At 40.6% G+C, this 25,569-nt stretch overlaps 1 protein-coding gene across 1 annotated transcript in view; it reads right to left on the bottom strand.

Moving 5' to 3' along the window:
- Positions 1-25,569, bottom strand: part of LOC141544019 (sodium-dependent serotonin transporter-like) — a 39,338-nt gene that overhangs the window by 2,152 nt on the left and 11,617 nt on the right. Inside the window, 8 exon segments of the mRNA XM_074269705.1 lie at positions 113-280; positions 4,119-4,219; positions 6,532-6,631; positions 9,702-9,833; positions 12,352-12,464; positions 14,218-14,345; positions 17,190-17,293; positions 24,863-24,997. Of these exon segments, the coding sequence (XP_074125806.1) occupies positions 113-280; positions 4,119-4,219; positions 6,532-6,631; positions 9,702-9,833; positions 12,352-12,464; positions 14,218-14,345; positions 17,190-17,293; positions 24,863-24,997 (981 nt within the window).

The following is a 25,569-nucleotide window of genomic DNA, read 5'->3' as shown; positions in this document are numbered from 1 at the left end:
CCCAACCTCCTTCACCAAACTTGGTAGTGGTGATTACTCAAGGGCCAAAGAAATCACCCTTAGTTTTTCCCAAGCCAGGAGAGAAAATGGGGGTATATCCTGCCTTCCTGACCTGCTGGAGAGACCCAGGTGTCCAGAGAAGTTTGTAGACCATATAGATGGGGATACAGATACATGAAGAAGCACTGATCAGATGTCCAAGGGAGATGCTCCAGTCTGGATAGCGGTAGTCAAACAGTACAAGAGGAGACTGGTCCAGGAGGGAGCTGATGATTATAAACTAGTGGGAGGGATGGAAGTGTAGAAAAAAGGAAATTACAATCATTCACTCATTTAAAAAAAAAATTTGATGTACATTTATTGTGATCATGATGTATGCAGAGCACTGTATTAGGAGGTAGCAAGTAGGAAGAAACAAAGATAAATAAACTCTCTGCAATCTGAATCCCACCACCTTCTTCAAGGTTATATCCTATTACTGATCTCCATGCACTTTCCATTCCAACCAAACTGACCCACTAGCTTTTTCCTATGTATGATACCTTATCTCCCTCCTCCGTGCTTTTGCATAGGCTATCTTCTCTTTCTGGAATAATGATAATGATCATGATCACCATAGCTAGCATTTATAAGATTCGCAAAGTGCTTTACAAATATTATCTGGTTTTATTCTTACAACAAGTCTGGGAGATAGGTGCTTTCCCAATATCTTTTCTGAAGCCACATTGACTCTTTCAGGTGAAGGATCAGCCTATTAGGAAGGATTCAGGAAAAAATCTTGTTGGCAGTGGCTAAGAGAGAGGTACCTTTTCCCCACAGGTTTCCTTTTTCTTTATGGAAATGGACAATAGAAGCATCCTTGATTTTCTGGGGGATAATCTCTTGTTATACCAACCAGAAGATTCCAGTCAGCTTCTGTATGAGCAGTGTCCTCTCCTGACTTATAGATTTTTGCTGAAATAGAATTAGCTGGAGCTAATTCGGGTACTTTGTCACATAATAGGAGCCCAATGGTATTCAATATATCTCTTTTTCAGTTGGAAGTTTGACTAGAGAGGAATTGACTACAGTCTGAGATATATATATATATATATATATATATATATATATATATATATGTATGTATGTATATAATGTCTGGGCTAGCTCCCTGGAGGGCCTCAGAATCAGTCAGAGTGAGGATCAGTCAAAGTCCTTGGTCTTCAGGAGGAGAAGTGAAGGAGGCAGGCAAGCTGTCACGAGACTCATCAAAGATGGAACCTGGACTCTGAAGTCTGGAGCCTAAAGTCTTCCCTGCTGACCACACTGTGGCAGAGAGACTCTGACCCTCTCCCTCTGCCCTCCAATCCTTGCCTCCGATTATCTCACCACCACACATTCAGCAAGCACCAGTCTGAGGAGAGCCATCACATCACCATATCATCCAAGTATATGTTTATAGAACCATTATCTAACATTGAGTGCTCCGCTGTCTTAGATTCAAGTCCTCCTTTCCAGAGTTCCAGCCCTCTACACATATGGTCAGTGCTTTGGCATTGGTGGCTGATGGTCTGTTGAAAAGATTATGGAAGTATTCAGTCCCTCTCTCTAGGATCTATTGATCAGTGTGGCTCCTTAAGTGCTGAATCATTGAGATGCACAAGAGATCTCTGGTCCATATAGAGCCATCGGGCATCATAGAAGCACTTTGAATCATTATTGCTGTTGCTGTAATGTTGAATTTCATCTACCTTCTTACTGAACCAAAAAAACTCATCTCTCTAAACTTTGCTTGCACTTTATTTTTGTTTGACTTAAACACTGCCTTTTTGGAAACAGATGATTCATCCTGCAGTTAAATCTTGTGAAATTCTCATTTCTTATGGAGCGGCTTCTGAATTTCTCCATCGTTTTTGTCAACCCGATCTTGATGTTGCGAGTATTCCAGTCCAGAGGAGCAAACACAAATCTCTGGAAGCTACCCACTCCTTTTCTACTCTCCTATTGCTAACCTTGCGCTGACTCAGCTTTCCTTCCATGTCAGCAATAAACCATTTACTCTCAGAGAAGGGCTGAGGAATGATCAACATGGTGTTTGCTGCCTGAAAACTCCAGGAGAAATGCGAGGAGCAGAACAGGGTTCTGGACACAATGTTCATCAGTCTGACCAAGGCCTTTGATACTGTCAGTTATGGAAGGTCATGGTGGAATTTGATTATCCACAGGAGTTTTGGAATATTATGCACCAGTTGCACGATTGCATAAGTTCTGAGAATAGATAATGCTCTCATATTTTCTTGGACACCAAGGGATGGAATAAAGTAGGCTTGTTTACTTCCTTCCATGTTTTTTAGCAGGATGTTTTCTGGGATGTCAGATGCTTTCATTGAGGAAGAAAATGGCACCAAAGTTAACTGCTACATTGATGATAAACTATTTAACTTGAAAAGGCTACAAGCCAAGCCAAAAGTAGAGGGAGTATTGGTACTTGACTTTTAGTTTATAGATGGCTGTGCACTCAATACAGCCTCGGAGGTTGAGATGTAACAAAGCATGACTTGATTCTCTACCATTTGTGCTCATTTTGACCTTAAAATTAAAACCAAGAGAACAGAAGTCTTTCATCAGCCAGTACCACCCTGTCTAAACATGAGACCGTTAGTCACAGTAATGAGGAAATTTGGAATGCTCTGAGCAAGCTCACTTCTCTTGGCAGTAGACTTACTGGGGGTATACATATAGATCATGGTTAATAAACGCATTGTCAGAGCTAGCTCAGTGCTTAGGAGGCTCCAAAGAAAAGTGTGGGGAAGAAGAGGTATTAGGCTCCCTATCAAACTGAAAATCTACGCAGCTATTGTGATGATTTCATTGTTGTGTGCCTGGGAAGTCTGGACAGTCAATGAGCACCATGCCAGGAAACTGAGTCATTTCCATTTGAATTGTCTCAGGAAGATTCTGTAGATTGCCCGGCAGGATGAGGTAGCAGACTCTGAGGTCCTTTCTGGAGTTAAGCTGCCAAGCATTCCAACTCTACTGCAGAGGGCACAATTCTGCTGGGCTGGCTATGATATCCTATTGTCGACTGTGCGTTTGCCCGAAAGACTCTTTTACAGAGAATTCACACAAGGCAAGAGCTCACGTGCAGGTCAAAAGAAGCAACACTGGGACACTCAAAGTTTCTCCAAGGAACTTTAGAACTGATTGCATGACATGGAAGATGGGCCCGGGACCGCCCAGCATGGCGCATCCCCATCAGAGAAGGGGCTGTGCTCTATGAGAAAGGCGGAATTGCAGGAGCTCAAAAGAAATGCAAGACGTGGGAATTTAGAGATGTCGCCACTAGAAATCTTTATATGGACTATTTGTACCTGTCCTGGGATAGAATCTTCTGATTTCATATTGGTCTCATCAGCCACAACTGAATACACTACACTCTGACCCTATCATTATTATGTCATTAGTTCTTTTTAAAAAAATGAAGGACAAACAAGTACATTATGATACCCATTATCCAGATGAAGAAAACTGAGGCAGACAAGGTCAAATGACTTTCTTGGAATCACATAGCTAGTAAGTGTCTGAGGTCAGGTGAACTCATGAAGAGTTCAAATCAAGAGTTCTGACTCTGGCTGGCACTCTAACCACTTTACTACCTCCCTGTCCAGTTAAGTTCATAAGATGGTTCTTTTCTATTATTTTTCTAATTACATGTAAAGACAGTTTTCAATATTCCTTTTTGTAAGACTTTGCATTCCAAATTTTCCTCCTTCCCTCTTTTAGCTCCTGCCTCTCCAAGACAACAAGCCATCTGATCAGGGATCTGAGTTCCAATTCTGACATCATCATTACCTCGCTTTGTGACTCGGGTTGTTTTTCCAAGTCTGGGAAGTTGGATAAAGTGAACTTTAATGTCCTTTCCAACCTTGTCTTTGATGAGTCCGGAATGATAAGTCCCAGAGGGAAATGTCATAGTCTTACTAGAACGTCATTTCTGTAAAACGGTGATAAGTTTTAATGCTTTCCCTTCCTCAGAATGTAATAAAAAGAAATGTGATGATAAATATTGTGTTTTGTGCTCTTGGAAGGGATGGCACTAAAACAGCTCCGGGCATTGAAGGAAGGATAGATATACTCACTGCAAGGAAGGCAGGACTGATGGCGACCCAGCATATCTTCCAGAACAGGCCTGGGCTGTAGCCAAGCATGACCTTCACATCGTGGCAGAATTGTCGGATTCCTGAGCGGGGAAAACAGTATTATCGGCTCTCTTCCTCACTGACCTCAATCTCAGCAAGGGATACGGCCCTGAAAATAGGGTCTAACCTTGAGTAAGCAGTTGGAACACCCATCTCTGTCCCTGCAATCCCACCGTCCACCCAAATCCTCCTTCATGCTTCCTAATGTGGCTCCTCTATCAGAAAACACCCTCCTCATTCTCATGTACCTTTGAACAGCAGATTAACTCTATCAGCAATCAGAACCGAGGCACAGATACCTGTAACATGTCTTTCTGGCAGTTACAATTACTAGTCTGTCCTAGGCCCAACAGAGTACCTCCTGGCAGTTACAGGTACCTGTAAACCCCTCAGTGCTGCACTCCTCACATCAGATTATTCTTGTTTAAGAAATCTTAACTTGTCACTTGTGGCGCCTCTAAAACCAATTACTTCCATTTTTTCCAGATCTAGTATTATTTGGATTGCTCTCTCTGTTTTTTCATATAGTGAGCTCTTTGAGAATAAAAACTTTCTTACTTTTAAAATTTGTATTCACAAAACTTAGCAAAGTGATTGGTAAGTGCTTAATAAATATTTTTGTCCATTAATTCATCTATTTATCCATTTTTTCATTCTGGGATGATAGACAGGATTAATGATTTGGAAACATGGCAGCAGTGGGAAAAATCCCTGTTCCTTAGCCTACAATAATCAGGCGTGGAAGCTTTCTGACTTCATATAGATGGGCCATGGAAGCAGATAAACTAAAGAGACTAACACCATGAAGCATAAATTGATGGAGGAGGAATTGAGGGTGGCCAATACATACTAGCCTGTCCAATGAGAGCAGAAGGAAACTCCAAGATGTTAGGGCTATTGCGAGTTAACTAGTACAGCTGTTTTATGCCTTTGCTCTTATGTTGTATGGAGATGACAATTTTATAAAGCAAATGAACTTCCTGATTGTCTTGTGCTCTCATAACTTAGGAGACTGAAGGAAAGGATGGAAACAGATTCCAACCTAGAAGTCGGGTTTGCCATGGGGTTGGATGTAGGGAATGTTTGGAAAGTTTAGTGTTCCATAATATATATATCTATTGGCTATTATTATTATTACTCTGCTTCCATGGACTTTAACCAAATTTTTCTTTAACCAAGACCTGGAAGTGAGTGACCCAAATAATATTGGATCTGGAAAGAATGGAAGTATTTGATATTGGAGGCATCATAAGTGATAAGTTAATATTTTCTTAAATATAAATAATCTTTTCTTTTTCTTTCTCTTTCTCTCTTCCTTCCTTCCTTCCTTTCTTCCTTCCCTCCTTTCTTTCCATCTTTCTTTCTTTCTTTCCTTCTTCCTTTCTTTCTTTCTTTCTTTCCATCTTTCTTTCTTTCTTTCTTTCTTTCTTTCTTTCTTTCTTTCTTTCTTTCTTTCTTTCTTTCTTTCTTTCTTTCTTTCTTTCTTTCTTTCCTTCCTTTCTTCTTCCTTCCTTCTTCCTTCCTTCCTTCCTTCCTTCCTTCCTTCCTTCCTTCTTTCTTTCTTTCTTTCTTTCTTTCTTTCTTTCTTTCTTTCTTTCTTTCTTTCTTTCTTTCTTTCTTTCTTTCTTTCTTTCTTTCTTTCTTTCTTTCTTTCATTCTTTCCATCTTTCTTTCTTCCTTTCTCCCTCCCTCCCTCCCTCTCTCTCTCTTCCTTCCTCCCTCCCTTTCTTTCTTTCTTTCTTTCTTTCTTTCTTTCTTTCTTTTCTTTCTTTCTTTCTTTCTTTCTTTCTTTCTTTCTTTCTTCCTTCCTTCCTTCCTTCCTTCCTTCCTTCCTTCCTTCCTTCCTTCCTTCCTTCCTTCCTTCTTCCTTCCTCTCTCTCTTCCTTCCTTCCTTCCTTCCTTCCTTCCTTCCTTCTTCCTTCCTCTCTCTCTTCCTTTCTTCTTCCCTTTCTTTCTTTCTCTCTTTTTTCTTTCTATCTATCTTTCTTTCTTTCTTTTTTTGCTAAGGCAATTGGGGTTAAGTGAAACCCCAGAGTCACACAGCCAGGAAGTGTTAAATGTCTGAGGCCAGATTTGACTCAGGTCTTCCTGACTTCAGGACTGATACTCTATGCATTGAGCCACTTAGCTGACCCTCTTGTCTTTTCTTTTCTTTTCTTTTTTTTTTTTTTTTTTTTGCTGAAACATAAATAATCTGATGTGAGGAATATGGCACTAATGGGTTAATAGATATCTGCACCATGGTCCTGATTGCTGATAAGACTTAGTTTCTTATACAAAGGTATGAGACATGGGCAGTCTCTTTCCCCTTCTCCACGCCCCAAAAGAATTATTTTTAAAAGATGGTTTTTACCATAAAACCAAGAAACTGCAATTGCCTCCAAGAATACCACAGCCAGAATGGAGCAATTAGCACCAAATTCTTCCAGGAGCTTAATCACATATGCACCTCCCTAGAACAACAAAAGAAATCTAGATTCAGGGCTGTTTGCAGCATCCTTCTGTGAAAAATTCCCAACAAAAGGGAAAGGGATGTAGTGGAATTCCAAGAAAGAGTCTTGAACTGGGGTAGCAAAAGAAAACTCCAATGGCTTCCTAGGGGACCATGAGCCCTTTTTATTTTTTTATGTAATTGTTTTATTTTTTTCCAGTTATACATGTTTATTAACTTTTAAAATACACATTTCTTTATGAATCAAGTTGGGAAAGAAAAATCAGAACAAAAGGAAAAAACCACGAGAGAGAAAAAAAAACAGAAAAAAAGAAGTGAACATAGCATGTATTGATTTATATTCAATCTCCATAATTCTTTTTTCTGGATGCAGATGGCATTTTCTATCCAAAGTTCTATTGAGATTGCTTTGGAAGCCTCTTCAAGATTTACATGAACTGATGATAAGTGAAATGAACAGAACCAGAACACAGCAACAAGAAGATTATTCAATGATCAATTCTAATCGGGGTTAAGTGACTTGCCTCCCACAGCTAGAAAGCATTAAGAGTCTAAGGCTGAATTTGAACTCAGATCTTCCTGATTCCAGGGCCAGTCCTCTATCCACTTGTTATCTAGCTGGCCCCAGGATATGAGTCTGATTCTCAGTTTGGCCAAGTTGTGTGACTTTAGACAAGACAGTGCCTCTCTGGGTCTCAGTTTCCTTTCCTATTAAATAAGAGGGTTGGACTCCATGACCTCGGAGGCTCCTTTCAGCTCTGATTTATTTTCCTTTAGTCCTAGATCTCTTAGTAGTAGTTGATGAAGAGGAATAGAATCTTTCTGAAGGATGCAGAATGACTTGGAAGAAAAATTATTGGAGATACAATGATTATCCTCGCCTTTGCCATCAACTTCTGCTGAATTTACCTAGCTCGGTTTTCATGAGTACTTCTGCAGGGATGGCATGGGTGGGCAGTGGTTAGACTGGGCTCCTTCTCTAGGGAATAACAACTTGAATAATGATGATTCTTCAATGTTCAACCAGAGCAATAACCAGCAATTCTGGTACTAGGACAAGCAATAGAAGCACTTCCTTGATTCATTTGCTGGTATTTGGAGGGTAGGGTGAACAGTGCAAACAGCACAAAACCATTGCTGAGGAGGTTGCTGGGACAAAATGAGAAAGGGGTACATGGGGAAGAGTTCTTCTGGGATGTGGCCACTAGGGGGAGGTAACTGTAACTTTATTTTTTATTTTCCATTATTCTTATTAACTAAGTGCCGAACTTAATTGTTTCTGTGTAGCTGTGTAGCTGTAGGATAAAAGATCCATCGTTAATAGATTTCAGTACCCTAGACGAAGCCCAACTATAGCTCTGAGTATAGATCCTAATGACAAAGAAATTCTACAAGCCCATTTAGTCTTATCTGGCCTGCTCATGAGTAGTATATATAGCCCAATGGATAGAGCATTAGTTCTGGAGTTAGGAAGCCCTGAGTTTAAACACAATCTCAGACACTTACTAACTGTATGACTTTAAGAAAATCCCTTAACCTGTCTGATTCAGTTTTCTTATCTGAAAAATGGGAACAAAAAAAGCACCTACTTTCCATGGTTCTCGTAAGGATCAAATGAAATAATATTTGGAAAGTGTTATGCAAGCCTTAAAGTGTGACATAAATGCTAGCTGGTCTTCTTCTTGTTCTCCTTCTTATTCATCATCATTTCTTCCTCCTTCTTTTATTTCTTCTTCCTTTATCTTTTTCTTTTTTCTCTTCCTCCTCTTCTTCCTCTTCCTCTTCCTCATTCTCATTCTCATCATCATATTCAGAGGTGACTGACATCTACTTATCCTAGACTGATGTATTTGTAAAAAACTCTTTTGCTCCATTTTCAACCTAAATATAAAACCACTCAATCCCTCACTGCCCCAAACCATAGAACAAATCGACAAACTTTAGGCTCATCTGGGTCAGTTGTATGTTTTTTTTTAACTTTTTGAAATCAGAACCCAAATTGAGACTTGGGGGGGCTGTGAGGAGCCCAGACATATAGCTCTCAATTTCCTTTGCCTACTGGATGAGTTCATTTGCTATGAATAAATCCCAGTTAGATCAGTTGTACGTGAGTCTCTCTGTACCTCAAAGCCCTGAACTAGACTGGCAATTTAAGAAAGGAGAATATCCCATTTAAGGGGACTTTTCAAGGGTCACATCGCACTGTTTTTTTTTTTTTTTTTTTTTTTGTGGATTTTTTTTTAATTTTTTATTTTATTTTATAATTATAACATTTTTTTGACAGTACATATGCATGGGTAATTTTTTACAACATTATCCCTTGCACTTCCTTCTATTCAGATTTTTTCCCTTCCTCCCCCAACCCCCTCCCCCAGATGGCAAGCAGTCTTATATATGTTAAATATATTACAGTATAATTTAGATACAATATATGTGTGTAGAACCAAATTTTTTGTTGCACAGGAAGAATTGGATTCAGAAGGTAAAAATAACAGTTTACATTCATTTCCCAGTCCTTTTCTGGATGTAGCTGGTTCTTTCCATCATTAATCAATTGGAATTGGATTAACTCTTCTCTATGTTGAAGAAATCCACTTCCATCAGCATACATCCTCGTACAGTATCATTGTTGAAGTGTATAATGATCCCCTAGTTCTGCTCGTTTCACTCAGCACATCGCACTGTTTTTTGGATTAGAACTAGCATTTATAGAATGCTTTGATAATTGTAAAACAGTTTGTCCATTATCTCATCTGTGCCTTCAAAAAAATCCTCGGAGCTAGGTTTTATAGCCAAATATTTTTAGCCAGACATTACAGATGGAGAAACTGAGGCCCAGAGAAGTGACTCATCCAGAACCATCCAGCTCCTAAGTGTGAGAGGCTTACTGACTTCAAATCTATCACTCAGCCCTCTATCTATTAGGCTACCTGCCTCCCCAAAGGTGGGAAACATTAGGGCGAGAAACAGAAACCATAGTATAACCAGAGCATCCTCAAGTTTGTGTGAATCCTGTTTTTTCTTGCCACAGTGCCCAGGGGTATCCCTCGCCCCACTCCTGCCATACTCACTTGGGTCAGTGTGGCGAGGGAACCCAGAAAGCAGATGGCCACCAAGCCCAGGACCAAGAGCTCTCTCCTTTGGGTGAGGGTCCGCGGATATTCATCTATCAGAGCTGTGATGATGGCCTCCAGGCCCCCAAACTGCAGAGAGAACCACAGTGGAGCAAGTCGATGTGGGACAAAATATCAACCAAAGCTTGAATTCCCACCCCTCTCTACGTCGGAGTGATGCTTCTGTCCCTCTCCTGGGGGACAATTCTAGATGCCCTAATTTGTCCCCTTCTTTCTTTTCTTCAATAGATTAAAAACAACACTGGGGAAGGTCTAGTTCTCAACATTCTAAAATGCCCAAACAGGAAAGTTCTTAATTTGTATAGATACACCCTGGGACACATACTTCAGCCCAGAGCAGGAACACAAAGGACATGATTGGAAAGAGCAGTGAACACAGCAGCAGATTTGGGATCAGAGGGTCAGTGGATCAGGGTTCAAGTCTCGCTTTTGCCAGGGTGGGTGAGCTTTGGGCAAGATGCCTTCCCTTCTCGGAGGTTCAGTTTCTCCCCATGTAAAATGAGAAAATTCTACTCGTTGACTTCTGAGATCTCTTCCAGCTCTGAACCCATGAGTCTGTGATATGTCTGATGTATCACAGACGAACGGATTATAATGGGGGATGTGAGAGACATCACAGCATGGCAGAAAGAGAGATAACAGAATAGTCAGAAAGACCCAGGGGTCAGGTCCTGCCTTTGAGACACATTGGCCGTGTTTCCCCGGCCAAGCCTCATCTTCTAGGGGCCTCAGTTTCCCTCTCTATAAATGAAGACTCGATGATCTCCAAAGTCTGTTCTGGGTCCAAATCTATGAGTTTATGCTTGCTGGGAAATGTGAACTTTCCCTGTTCTGAAGTCCATAGCTTGGGCTTCCAAGGAAAATGATCCTCAACCTTGTTCTAACTGCAAAACAAACACCATCCACTTATCAGCATATATGATTGTGGAGACAGTGTGGGGCGGTAGATAGAGCTTGGGGTCCAGAAGATGTGGATTTAAGTTCAGGTTGGCTGTATGACATCGGCAAGTCACTTTACTTACGCTATACTCTATGCAAGTCTTCTGTAAGTGACAGATTCTACAAAATATAGATTATAACGTGTCACTTAAAGACAAAAGAAAAGCTCTGTCCTCAAGGAGCTTCTACAGACTGAGAATGGTGCTGCCCCATCAGACTTCACACAAAATGTTCTATCTCCAGCTTTTTCATTGCTGCCCTATGCCCCTGTCTGAAATACGCCACCCTTCTCATCTCCGCCTCCTAGCTTTCTCTGGTCCCAGCTAAAATCCCACATCCTCAAGGCTCTGGTAATGAGGTTTCATTAATAGCTCATTTGTGCATAGCTATTTTCATGTTGTCTCCTCCATGAGACTGGGATCTTCATGAGGGCAGGAACTGTCTTTGTTCTCTGTATCCCCAGAACTTAGCATGGGGCCTGGTACATAGTAGGTACCAAATAAATGCTTATTGACTTAATTTTAGATGCTTTTTGATTGATGAGTTACTGATCTACACCAGTGGAGATATTTCCACATTAGGAGTTCCCTACACTTCACAAGAACTCCCCCAAATGAGAAAAGTCTACTTCTCTTCTGGCCTTAATATCAACTAGAGCCACACAAGTATTTGGCCCTCAACAACTGATTGATTTCCATCTTAGATTCAATTAAGTAGGAGTGTATGTGTGTATCTGTGTATGTGTGTTTCTGTGTGTATACATATAAACAGAGACAGAGAGACAGAGACAGACAGAGAGTCAGAGAGACACAGAGAGAGACATACAGAGAGAGACAGAGACAGAGAAACATAGAGAGACACAGAGAGAGAGCAAGAGAGAGAGAGAGAGAAGGAGAGAGAGGAGAAAGAAAGAGCGAGAGAAGGAAAGAGAGAAAGAGAGAAGAAGAAGAAGAAGAAGAAGAAAGAGAAGAAGAGAGAGAGAGAGAGAGAGAGAGAGAGACAGAGAGAGAGAGAGAGAGAGAGAGAGAGAGAGAGACAGAGAGAGAGAGAGAGAGAGAGAGAGAGAGAGAGAGAGAGAGAGAGAGAGAGAGAGAGAGAGAAGAGAGAGCTGATAACTCAGAGGGTCTCCCATCATATGGAAGGAGTAAATAGGACCAATGTCAGTGATGACTCTTAGGCAAGATGTGATGTAAACTATATCATCCAGAAAATGTGATTGGAAAAGTTCAGTCAATTATGTGAGGAGAGCAAAATATAATAGATAAACAGCACAAGGGCTCAACTAGAACCCACAATGCTAGTATGAGGTCAAGATAAGTATAAGAATAATTGTTGCTCAGTCACTTTAGTCCTGAATGACTCTTCATGACCCCATTTTCATTTTTCTTGGCAGAAATACGGCAGTTCTTTGCTGTTTCCTGCTCCAGCTCATTTTACAGATGAGGAAACTGGAACAAACAGGGTGAAGTGACTTGCTCTGGATCATTCAGCTAATGCTGATTTGAACTCAGGTTTTCCTGACTCCAACCCTGGCACTCTATTCATGACACCATCTAGTTTATTTGTTTTTCCTTGAAGGTAGAGGAGTGCATGAGGTGCTCTTTTAAGATTCTACTCTCCCATATCAAAGCCAGGCAAAACCACTCACAGTGCTGTCTAGTCCCAAGGTGATCATCATAAGGAAAAATACAATGGAGAAGAACGTGGATCCCACCATGTTGGCAATGGCTTCGGGGTAAGTGATGAAGAGCAGGCTGGGACCTGGTGAAGAGTAAGAGAAGCACAATTTTTTTTCTTATTTTTCCAAAGAGAGTTCAGTGGCTTCTGGAACCATTTGTAGAGAACAAAACTTTTCTTCAGTGGCTGATGAGAAAGTTTTAGAGTGAGACTCAGAGAGAGCTCTGGTGCAAATATCTCAAGGGGGAAACTAGACGTGGGTATGAATCTCTCTTTGTTTTCCTACTGCCCTCCAGGAAACTGGGATTCCCATTTTACTTTTTAAGTACTTTGTAACTCTCTCTTTCTTTCTTTCCTTTTTTCTCTCTTTCTCTCTCTCTCTCTCTCTCTCTCTCTCTCTCTCTCTCTGTGTCTCTCTGTCTCTGTCTGTCTCTGTCTCTCTCTCTCTCTCTCTCTCTCTCTCTCTCTCTCTCTCTCTCTCTCTCTCTCTCTCTGTCTCTCTCTCTCTCTGTCTCTGTCTCTCTCTCTTTCTTTTTTCTGAGGTTATGTGACTTGCCCACAGTCACACAGTAGATTTGAACTCCTGATTTCAGGGCTGGTGTTCTATCTACTATGCCAAGCAGAACATTTTCATACACACAATGTCACCTGATCCTTCTAGCCTTCTGAGATAGAGTGAACATGTATTGTCATTGCTCTTTTTTGGAGACAAAAAATTGAGACGCTGAGAGGATCTTAGGATCAAAGAGCCAGAGCTGGTTGGGAACTCAGAAGCCATCTAGTCTAATCCTCTCATTCTACAGTTAAGGAAATTAGTCACAGAAAGGCTAGATACCAGTCTACGTCACATAGCTGGTAAGAGTTTGAGGTGGGATTCAAGCTCAGTTCCCCCTGACTTCTTATCCATTATCTTTATCCCTATACCAGCCTTGATTTATTGGCTAGAGGTCTAACACCTGTGTTTACATCTACTCTGTCTGTATTAATGTGTGACTTTGCATGAGTCAGTGTCCCAGGCAACTCTCTAAGATTATCCATTTCTTATCCACTTTGAAGGAGGAGTTTCTATAGGAGGAATTTTTTTTTTTTTTTTTTTGTTGTTGTTGTTGTTGAGGCTAGGGTTAAGTGACTTGCCCAGGGTCACACAGCTGGAAGTGTTAAGTGTCTGAGACCAGATTTGAACTTGGGTCCTTCTGAATTCAGGGCTGGTGCTCTATCCACTGTGCCACCTAGTCGCCCCTGAAATCCTTAAAAAGTCATGGTCACACAAAAAAAAAATCGAACACACTCCCAAACCAAACTCCCCTAAATCAAAAAGTAATCTGTAATAAAATTTTAATGGGTCAACATGTTTCTTTTGACAAATAACATATTTCTATACTATCTGAGGACTTTCTCTGAAGGGGTGACTCCAAATAAAAATTTCAGGCTCTGTGGTAGGGATAAGTGAGACATATTTCAGAAATAGGGGAGCTTTCAATGTAGGCAAATTGCTTTGCCAAGTCCACCTCAGCGGTGAAAAAATCATCTTAATTCACAACTATTTAAGGTTTACAGAGCATGTTTCTTGAAATGTTACGGAGGTGGCCACAAGTATTATTTTCATTTACCGATGAGGAAACTTAGGGCCGGAGAGGTTAATCAGGGTGTCCAAGGTCACCTAGCTTGTAAGTTGGCAGGGCCAGGATTTGAACCTGTCTCATAACTTCAAGTCAGAAGTCTGTTAAATAATGAAAGCAGAAAAAATGGAAGCAATTTGTTGCTTCTTTTATTCAGCCAGTGAAATTCTTAGACCCCGAACTGAGGGAGGGTGAATTCAGATAAAAGAGATACAGACCTCTGCCCTTTGCCACTTCTTCTACCTCAGTGTTCCTCATCTCAGCCATGTAACCCAGGACGGTGAAGATGACAAACCCAGAAAGGAAACTGGTCAAGCAGTTCACCATACTGGCGACAAGGGCATCCCTGCAAGTCAGAAAGCCTGAGTGTGGCTTGGGGGTTAGGAAGGAGGAATAGAATGGCAGCCTTCAGAAGCTGTAGGTTGAAGGTCACAGCAGATGACAGAGAAAGGCAGACAGGAGTGATGTGTTCTCTCTTGATCATCTCATCAGCGCCCAAAAGTTCAATGATCATCTCTCTGCAATCTCCTGCAACGGTCAATGGGGCATCTCCATTGGGATGCCAGGTTGGCATCTTATACTCATTGAATCCAAAATAGAAATTATCTTCTCCTCTAAACTGCCCGTCATTTAAATTTGCCTCTTTCTGTCAAGAGTATCATCATCTTCCTAGTCCCCAGAATTCTCAGCCTTAGAATCACTCCTTGCCCTTAAACCTCTCTGCTTAATTAATCACTGAGTCTTGTCCATTCTGCCTTCAGAGCATCGCTGGCCTTAATCTTTGCATTTAATCACTTTCTGAGTCTTATCCATTTTGCCTCCAAAACATCTCTGGCATATGGATATCCTCATGGCCACAACAGTTTTAGTCTAAGTTCTTATCACCGTCTACTGGGATTATTGTAATAACTTAATTGGTTTGCCTGTTGATTTCTCCCATTCCCTCCACTCACACAGCTAACACCCTGGTGATCAGCTTACATCTTGACTCTCTAGTAGCTTGCTGGTTGGTCTTCCTGCCCACTCGAATCCATCCCTCTACAAGATCGTGTATAAAATTTCCTGCTGGACACTGTAATCATGTAATAATCGGGCCCCTTCCTACCTCTCCATTTTTTTACCTCTAAAATCTAGTTATGCTGGTTAACTTTACAAATGGTAATCCTCACATATGACAGTCTCTCTCTTATCTATCTTTCTTTCTTTCTTGGTTATGTGACTTGCCCACAATCACACAGTGGATTTGAACTCCTGACTTCAGGAGACTCAGAACTGCCAATTCATCCCCACTGATCAATGCCACTGATTTTTTTGCTGCTAGTTAGTTGTTCTTGAACAGGGCAGGTGCTCTATCCAATGTGCCTCCAGAACATTTTCTTTTCTTTTTTTTTTCTTTTGATCATCATTTTTTTATTATACCTTTTTATTTACAAGACATATGCATAGGTATTTTTTCAACACTGACCCTTGTAAAACCTTCTGTTCCAACTTTCCCCCTTCTTCCCCACCCTCTCCCCTGGATGGCAGGTAGCACAATACATCTTAAATATGTTAAAGTATATGTTAAATACAATATCTGTATACATATTTATACAGTTATCTTGCTGCACAAGAAAGATCAGATCTAGAAAGAAGGTAAAAAAACCTGAGAAGGAAAACAAAAATATAAGTAAATAATAACAGAAAGAGTGGAAATGCTGTGTTGTGGTCCACATTCATTTTCCATAGTTCTCTCTCTGGGTGTAGCTGATTCTCGTCATTATTGAACAGTTGGAACTGGTTTGTGATCAGCATTTTTTTTCAAAGATCACTGACAAGCAATAAAAGGATGTAGGTTATGTGTGCCCATTAATGAAAACTTCCTTTTTTCCTTCAACTTTACCCTCCTCCCCATCTTATTAGTCAGGGTTTTTTTGGTTTTGTTTTGTTTTGTTTTTTTGGTTTGTTTGTTTTTGTTTTTGTTTTTGTTTTTGTTTTTGTTTTGTTTTGTTTTGTTTTGTTTTGTTTTGTTTTGTTTTGTTGTTGTTTGTTGGTTGGTTTTGTTTTGTTTTGTTTTCCTGAGGAAATGAATTAAGTGACTTGCCCAGGGTCACACAGCTAGGCCTCCAGAATATTTTCATACCCTCAATGTCACCTGATCCTTCTTCTAGTCTTCTGAGACAGAGTGAATAAATATAGCTATAGCCAATGCCTAAAATGCCCTCCCCCTTCACGTCTGCTTCCTGATTTTCCCGGGTTCCTTCAAGACTGAGCTCAAACTCCACCTGCTGCAGGAATTCTTTCCTGATTATTCCCCTTCTGGCCCTGCCCTTCAACATTATCTTCTAAATACACTATATTTTTCTTTAAACAGGGAGTAAATGGCAAATATGGTAAATGGCAAATAATGAATAATTATGGACGTGATTATTTGTACTTCTCCATTAAATTGGAGGGTTTTTTTTTTTTTTTTTTGAGACCAGACCCCATGTTTTTCTTTCTTTGTGTTATTAACATTTAGTACAATGTCTGGCAAGTACTTAATGAATGGTTGTTGACTGACGCCTTTCACATATTTATATTTGGTTTTTTTTTTTTTTTTTTGTTTTGTTTTGTTTTTGTTTTTGTTTGTTTTTGTTTTTTTTTTTTTTGCTGAGGCAATTAGGGATAAGTGACTTGCTCAGAGTCACACAGCTAAGAAGTGTTAAGTGTCTGAGGCCAGTTTTGAATTTAAGTCCTCCTGACTTCTGGGCTGGTGCTCTGTCCACTGCACCATCTAGCTGCCCCTACTTATATTTGTTTTGATGACTGTTGATTTAGTACTATAAAGTTCACAAAGTATCTTTTTTTCCCTCTAGCACAATATATGTATACACACACATATATATGTAATATATTTTATATTTGTTTATCTGTACATAATATTTCCTCACTATAGAATGTAATCTCTTTAAGGGCAGGACATTTTCATTTTTGTCAAGCACTATTCTAGGAATTGAAAATACAAAACCAAAAATACTTCTTGAAATGAATGAATGAAGGAGAGATGGAAGTGACTTACCCACAGTCACAAAGATGGTATGAATCTGGGGTAGAATTTGAATTCCAACCCAGAACTTAAAGAACTTTTTTTTTACCTCACCACCCACTTCAGTCCCTGGCTCTAACCTTGTACAAATTCAGTCTCATTGATCTTGCTTTGCATCCTCACCTGAAACAGTTGTTGTTAATCTGGTTGTAACTGGACAGAGCGAGCAGGACTCCAAATCCAGGACCCAGAGAGAAAAAAATCTGAGCTGCAGCATCGACCCAGACCTGTTGTGACAAGTAATGGGTTTTGTATATAATGTATGTCGAGTATGGGTTTGAGGTGGGATGATGGGAAGGGCAATCAGCATTTGGAGAGTTCCCTCCCTCCAGAGAAGGCTCAGAACTGCCAATTCATCTCCACTGATCAATGTCACTGAGCTTTTTGCAGCTAGTTAATTGTTCTTAAATTCTTGTGTTTGTAATCAGTTAAGAACAAGTTTATTCGAATAAACTTATCATTTCATCCAATAGAAAATAAGCTCATTGAGGCTAGAGGCCCTTAAAAATGTCTTTGTAACGCCACTGTTTAGCATGGAGTCTATCCTATAGCAAGTATTTAATAATTAATTTCTTATTGATTTAAGTGGATGTTGTATCTTTCAGTAGAATGTAAAGTCTTTGAGAGGAAAAATGAGTTCACTTTAATTTTTGTATTCCCAGTGCCCAGGACTGTCTTTATCACATAATAGATGCTCACTGATTATTGAATTGGAGAGCATTCAATTGAACCACAAAATCTCAGAGTTAGGAAGGACCACAGAGGTCGCTTTGCCCAACCTGCACCTGAACAAGAATTCTCTCTCCAACATGCTTGACAAGTGAGCATCCAGCCTCTCGCTCCATGGGAAGGAAGCCATTGCCTCTAGAAGCAGCTCCTTTTACCTTGGACTTTTCAGTTTGGAAGTTTCTGCTTACATCGAGCTTAAAATCAGACTCTCTGCAGCTTAAATCTGACTCTCTAGGTCTGGTTATCTCCTCTGGGGCCAAGCATAACAGGCCTAATCCCTCTTCTACAGAACTGCCTTTCTAACATGTGAAAGCAACTAAAAGTAACTCTCAAAATGAGCTGTTATCATCAGGTCATAAGGGAAATATGTCCTATTTATTCAGGTCCTGAAAGGTCTCTGCCCAAGGATAAACAGATAATAAATGGCAAAGCCAGGATTCAATGTCATTTGTCATGTGACTCCTGATTCTGGATCCTTTTCATTTGAGTAAATCTTGCCTAGACCACCTGGCCAGTTAGGGACTGAACCAATACCTGGATTCAAGTCTCTATTATTATCCTTGTGTTTCTTAGAAAGGGACAGGAAAGATGTCAAGTAGCTAGAAAGCTATCATGTGAAAGAGAGATTAGATTTGTTCTGATTAGCCCCAGAAGGAGCATGGCTAACAGTTGTAGGAAATTTCTGTCTGCTATAATCTATCTATTATCTATCCATCCATCCATCCATCCATCCATCCATCCATCCATCCATCTATCTACCTATCTATTTATCTGTCTGTATGTCTGTCTGTCTATCCATCCATCCATCTATCTATCTATCTATCTATCCATCCATCCATCCATCTATCCAACTACCTATTTATTTATCTATCCACCCCTCCATCTATCTATCCATCCGCCTATATATCCATCTATTCATCCATTCATCTAGCTATGTATCTATTTATCTATCTGTCTGTCTATCCATCCATCATCTATCTATCTATCTATCTATCTATCTATCTATCTATCTATCTATCTACCCATCTATCTAACTGTTGTAACTATCCTTCATTTATTTAACTATACCAAATTGCTGTCACCTAAGTGGAAAGACACGAAGAGTGAGGTCTTATCTTTTTGTGGTTGGCATATTGGGGATTCTAGCCCCTGCTCTGCTCTATGAAGAGCTTCACAAAAGATTTCAGAATGGGAAAGGACCTCAGGAGTCACCAGGAGAGCATAAGTTCCTGGAGAGGAGGAACTATTTGACTTTGGCCTTTGAAACACTTACTAAATGCTTATCAGTCGATTGATTTATATTATATGCCTAGGCCAGGAACTCTTATTAGACCAGAAATTGTTATTCATTGGGATTGTCTTATTTCTTTGCTTTTCTATCTTCAGTGCCAGGCATGTTATAGATACGATGTGTGACTCATGGTAGATGCGTAGTAAATGTCCTTCTCCATGTTAAGCATTCCCAGTTCCTTTCCCCAAATCTTCCAGAGTATGGTCTTCAGTCCATTCACTGTCCCGGTCATGTTCTTTGGAAACATCTCAGTTGGGTGCAGCTAGGTGGCACAGTAGATAAAGCACCAGCCCTGAAGTCAGGAGAATCTGAATTCAAATTTGGTCTCAGACATTGAACACTTCCTGGCTGTGTGACCCTGGGCAAGTCCCTTAACCCCAATTACTTCAGCAAAAAAGAAAAAAAATATCTCATTTTTTTGGGGAAACATCTCATTTTAAGGGAATAAGGAAGCCAAGATCCAGAGAGAGGAAGTGGTTAATAGTTAATGACAGGATTGAGTTTTGAACCTAGATCTCCCAACTCCCACTGCCAGGATCTCATTGTACCCCAACTTTTAAGATCTATTTCAGCTCTAAGGTTTATTCTAGTTTTCTGCATCTCAGTTGGGATGCCATACTTGCCCTTCTTCAACATGCTCCATGATGTCAATGGTGTGGATAATCTATCCCCTGCCCATCCACGCCTTTTCCTCTGAAGATTCTCATCTAAGTCCTTCTATAAATCTCCTTCATAGATTCCACCTATTCAGTCAATGCCCTGGAAGCTTCCTTTGGATGTTTTCCATATTTTGGGGGTACCATCCATTCTAGATTTTCTCACAGTGCTAATGCTTTCCTTCAACTTCCTAAATTTCACCTCCTTTGCTTCCTCAGCATCTTCTTCCTTTTGGTTCCCATTTCTCTCGATCCTCTAACAGCTTACATATTCCATCCAGGCACTTCTATGAATTATCCAGGCAGATCAGAGCCAAGAAATCCAGGGCTTGGGTCGCTTTCTCTTGGGGCCTGGATACAAAGAGACCCTCAGCTTGTTGAAAGATTTGAGGAGGGACACATATGGTCAAATGAATTATCTGTGATGTTGGCTATTGAAAGTTTTAATTAGAACTTATATCTGGCTGATTAATTTTAATGAAAATTCTCTAATGCAGTCCAATGTAATTACAGACAGGAAGGCCATTGTCAATGGGCTTCAGAGAAAAGGGGCAGGATCCCTGGCAGACATAAAGCCTAGCCTGGTAAATGAGATGTGTAGTTCAGTTTTCTATTTGCATTTCTAAAGGCCAGAATTGTAAGCCTGTTCTTTTTTTTCTGAAGGAATAATGAGCTTAGTACTTAGGTCTCTCTGATCTTCTCAGGAGAAACCCCCGTAAGCTAGAGGTACCTATTAGAGCAAGTGACAGCTGGCAGAGAAGCAGACTTAGGAGAGCAAATGTTAGAGGAGGGAAAGAGATCCCCACGGAGCCTTCAGAGGCTGTCACTAAAGATCACCCAGCTGGACATGATCTCTGGAGGTCAGAGAGTCCTTTGCTTTTAGGAAAGAACCATCTCCTATCTCTTGCCTTTTCCTATAGTCTCCTAGCTTCTGTCTCCTCCTGTGTAAACTGACTTCTTCTCTCCTTGCCCCCATGTCTGGATAGTACTCTACAAATCTTTACCTTCCTTCATGGCTCATCTTGAATGCTCCCTCCTTCATGGAGTTTGGGTTAGCTCTCTTGGTCACCTTGTATTTGCTTCTTTATATACTCATCATTCCCAACCCTCAAATAAGATAAATGGAAGCTTTTTTGGGGGGAGGGACATTTTACTAGGGTCTTGCTCTCCCCAATATCTAGTTTATGTCTCCCACTGCACACAGGGCCATCTTTAGTTTTCCTAATCTACATCTTGTCACTGGACCCAGGCTTTGGATAGGAAAGTGAGACTTGTTATTTTGCCTCCCTTAAATCCAACTCCCGATGTCATGGTCCTCTTCGACAACGAAGGACAAACAACAACAATCTAGTAATTAATAAAAGTAAGCACTGGCTGAATTGTGTCAAATGCTACATCCCTTCGTAGAAAGTGAGCTTGAGGAGAGGGATACAAAGACCAAAGACCCCAGGCAGCTTACACTCTATCAGAGGATGCAACTGGTTCAACGACAGCTATATCCAGGACAGATGGAAAACAAATAATTTTCTTCTGAAACTTGAGGTCTGATTATCTTTGTTCTGTTTGGCCCCATAGAGCAGAACATAGAGACGGACTCTGGGTAGCTGTCCAGGAAATCGAGACAATGAGAGCTATCTGAAATGGAGTGGACTGCGTTGGGGAGGTCTCATCTCTCCTTGGAGGACTGCAATTACAAGCTAGAGTGGCTAGACAATTGTTTTATGAGTATATTGGGGGAAGGGTTCATTTAGGAGTTAGTTGCTAAAGGCCCTTCGTATTCTACAATTCAGTGACTCTGTGAAATATAAAGTCATTTTTGGGTAAGAGGCACTGGGGAGAAATCAGAAAAAGCCTTCTTACCCACTTTCCTTCCAGGTATTTGTTAATATTTAAAATGCTGCTATAAATATTTTGGTCTATATGGGAGCTCAAAGGCCGGCTTTTGGCTTTCTTACTTACCTAGTAGTGGTATTGCTGAGTCAAAGGGAGGGAGTCCTTGAATTCATGTCCTGAGAGGACTTCCTGAAGCCATCTGAGCCAGCTAAAACTGGCCTCCCTAGTTCAGATTTCACCAGAAAAGTGGGACATTTGAATGCATCATTGCAATTATTTATCAGCCTTTTGAGGGGAATTATAGGAATGGAACAGTCCAGGCCAGGGGCTTAGATGGATACACACACACAAACACAAAAACACCAATAATTGAAGAAGGAAGGAAAGAGAGGGTGGTTCATTCTTCCCAAGTATGTCAGCATCCCACAATCTTCTAGTGCAGAACTGTACTATTGGAGTCTGGTTATTTTATTTTCTCATAGGAGCTTATCAGGAAAGGTGCAGCCCCAGAACTCCCCAACTGTGGGTTTTTAAAAAATATACTGGTGTTGGGGCACCTAGGTGGGTCAGTGGGTAGAACACCAGTCCTAAAGTCAGGAGGACTGAGTTCAAATGTAGTCTCAGACACAACACTTTCTGGTTATGTGACCCTGGGTAAGTCACTTAACCCCAATTGTCTCAGCAATATATCTATATCTATCTCTATCTCTATCTCTATCTCTATCTCTATCTATCTATCTATCTATCTATCTATCTATCTATCTATCTATCTATACTGGTATTCCACTGGTATTCCACTGTTCAGCCTGAGCTCGCTGCCCAATTACTATGACACATCCCCCAACTCTAGACTTCAAGCAGTTGAACCTTAGGCTGTCCCAAACACCTGAAGTTACCCAAGTCATTCCCATGTGAATTTTTCTGAAACTAGTATTGAGAAGGTTTATATTGAGGAAGGAGCAGTTGTCCCATTATAAACTCCTTGGGGCAAGGAACTGTACTCATACACCAATATTTGTATCTTTCTACTCTTATCTCTATAGCCCAACTTATTGTAATTCTGGTCATGGACATAATACTCAACTACCTGGAGGGTTGTGATTGGTCATGGGCATAATACTCAACTAACTGGAGGGTTGTGATTTGGTCAACCAAGGGAACTCTCAGTGTGGTACTCCTCTCTACCAGAGCAGATGAAAACCTATGTCATTAATAGAAAAATAGTAGGAAGTTAGATAATGTAGGTGGAAATGACCTAAGATCCCTTGACTAGAAGTGTTGGAGACCAGATTTCTGAATCTGAGGTCTGTGTCATGTCTTCTGTCCAGAAGGTATCATACTCTTGGCCACATGTGGCCTGCAAAACTCTTGCATACAGCCTAGATCAGATTAAAATGTAACTGGGAAATGTTTAACAAAATAAATAAAAACAAAATACAATATAGAACTACTAATTTGTAGTTTTCTAAGTCAATATGGGGCTTGTAGAGATCTTGTATTTACTTGAGCTTGACACTGTTTTGAATATCATGCTCCCTTTGCACACTAGTATTATAATTATATGTCCTTGGAATCTCTTCTGAGAGGAAGTATGGGTAGGGCACTGGCCTTCCTTGGAAGATATAGCTTTGAATCCCACTCCAGATGTTTATTTACTATCTGTGAGATAGTAAGTTACTCAATGTAATGTCCTCTTTAGTTCTCTGGAGGATCTCTGGACAAGCCTTGGTCTTAGGTGGAGGAGTGATGAAGGCAGGAGAACCACCAGGAGGATCTCTGTTTCTGTCTCCATCTTTTGTGTCTGAGTCCTCATCTGTGTCTCCTCTGTGTCTGTGTCTGAGTCTGACTCTGGGTCTGAGACGGAGCTCCAGCTCTTGTCTCCAGTTCTCTCAGCTCTTAAACACCTCAGTCTGATTACATCATTATATCACACTAAGTATATGTGAACTAGACAACCATTATCTCATCAGTCACACTGAGTAAACACCCTGCTCTAAGTATCCTTGCTTCAAGTATACTTTACCCAGAGTTCCCCCACTACCTGCGGGCCTCTATAACTCAGTATGGAAAGGGCTTATTTTTGGGGAGAGATCTATCATAGCATAATAAAATGCAGAACTTGGAGTCTCAAAGACTTGAGTTCAAATTCTGCTTCTGACACTTAAGATCTATTTGGGGAAATCATTTACACAGCCTTCCTAGGTCTCAGTTTCTTTATCTATAAAACAGGACAGTTGGATTTCTCCACATGATAGCCCTTCAGCTACTGAACAGCAGCTCTCATACCACCTGAGTTTTCTCTTTGCAGGCTAAATATCCAATTATTTCAATTGATCCTCATAAGACACGGATTTGGAATTGGCTGGGGCACTGAAATGATGGGTGATTTGCCCAAAGCTCTGCTGGAATAGCCTTTGAGATCCCAGAGTCACCTCAATGCCATAATGAGGCATCTAGTATAAGAACCATCATTTAGAGTCAGAATGACCAAGGCTTGAAGAGGGAGGGAACTGTTTCCTTTACTAAAGTTGTGATCCCTTTAAGAAATTATTTCCTTTTGATCTGTAATCCCTTTCAGAGTCTTAGCCCTTCCCCTAGATATATCATCTTTCCAGGATGCCAGAGCCTTTGATTCAATTAGAAATCCTGGTCAAAAGGGGCCCTTTTGAGTGTTGTTAATTCCAATAGGAGATCCGGACTGAAAACTGATAAAAATCTAAGCCTGGGAACCTCAGCTCCTGAAGCCCCCACCAAGATACTCAATATAACAGCTTCCTAGAGCTAAGCAAGGTAGCTTGCTCAGCTGCCAGGACCCTTCTGCCCTCTGAGATAGCATTCTCAGTGCCCAAACTCTATTTCCCTACCAGGTCTTTGGCACTATAGAAGTCAGTCTCTTGGCAAATTGATTTCTATCCAGCAATAAACTTTCATTTTGCAACTAATAATTTGGGAATAAGCGAATTCTTTAACTTCTAAACCTGCTGCCGATCTAAAGGGGGTATTGTAACAGCTCTCTTATTGTGACTAACCTCTTGACCATCAGGAATTGAGAGCATTCAATCTGTCTGACCAACTGCTTCCCACATTTTATAGATGAAAAAATGAAATTCTAGAGATGTTAAGTGCTTTGCCCAATATCACCCAAGGAATAAATATTCAAGCAGGATTTGAATCCAAGTCCTCTGAGCAGGATTTGGTATCATTATTCCTGATCCCCTGAATCATAGTTCAGGGCTGTAGACCCTGAAAAAACATGGAGTATCCAGAAAAAAGACTCGTTGGCTTACTGATATGCTCAGAAATTTCTCCCAGTTGGGCTGGAGGTAGAAGACGATTCCTCTCCAGGCTCCAGGTAAGGTGGCTCCTCGGATCAGGAGGATGAAAAGCACCAGGTAGGGGAAGGTAATAGTGAGCCACACTACCTAGGAAGGGAAGGATAAGATCAGGAAGCAAGGAGTGGACCAATATACACAGTGGTGGAAGAAGTGAGGAATATGGCAGGAAATATCATATGAAGGGAGCTTTGCTCTCCTAAAGAGAGCAAGCCAACTTGATACAAAGGCACAAAAGGAATACTGTCCCAGAAGATGAGACAATACTTAAAATGTCTTCTGTAGGATAAATTCTTTTAATCCACTGTAAGGAGTGAAATTTAAATATTATAAGAGAAAGTCTCTATTACCACCAAAAGACTCTCAGAATCAATTGCTCTCTGATTCATTTTACAGTTGGGTAAACTGAGGCAGACAGTGGTTAAGTGACTTGCCAAGAGTGATAGCTAATAAGTGTCCAAGACTGGGCAGCTAAGTGGTGTAGTGGAGTGATACCAGGAAGCAGAAAGAACTGAGTTCAAATCTGTCCTTAGACATTTATACTTCTTATTCTATAGTTATCCCAATAATGCCCCTTCACTAACCTTATGGAACCCAATGGAATAAGGGGGTTATTAAATGCTCTATAAATATCTTTTACTCTTGTCCCATTCTTATTTTCA

The sequence above is a fragment of the Sminthopsis crassicaudata genome, chromosome 1, assembly GCF_048593235.1.
Source record: "Sminthopsis crassicaudata isolate SCR6 chromosome 1, ASM4859323v1, whole genome shotgun sequence".
In the NCBI taxonomy this organism is placed as follows: Eukaryota; Metazoa; Chordata; class Mammalia; order Dasyuromorphia; family Dasyuridae; genus Sminthopsis; species Sminthopsis crassicaudata.
This window is presented reverse-complemented; position numbering and strand designations above follow the sequence as displayed.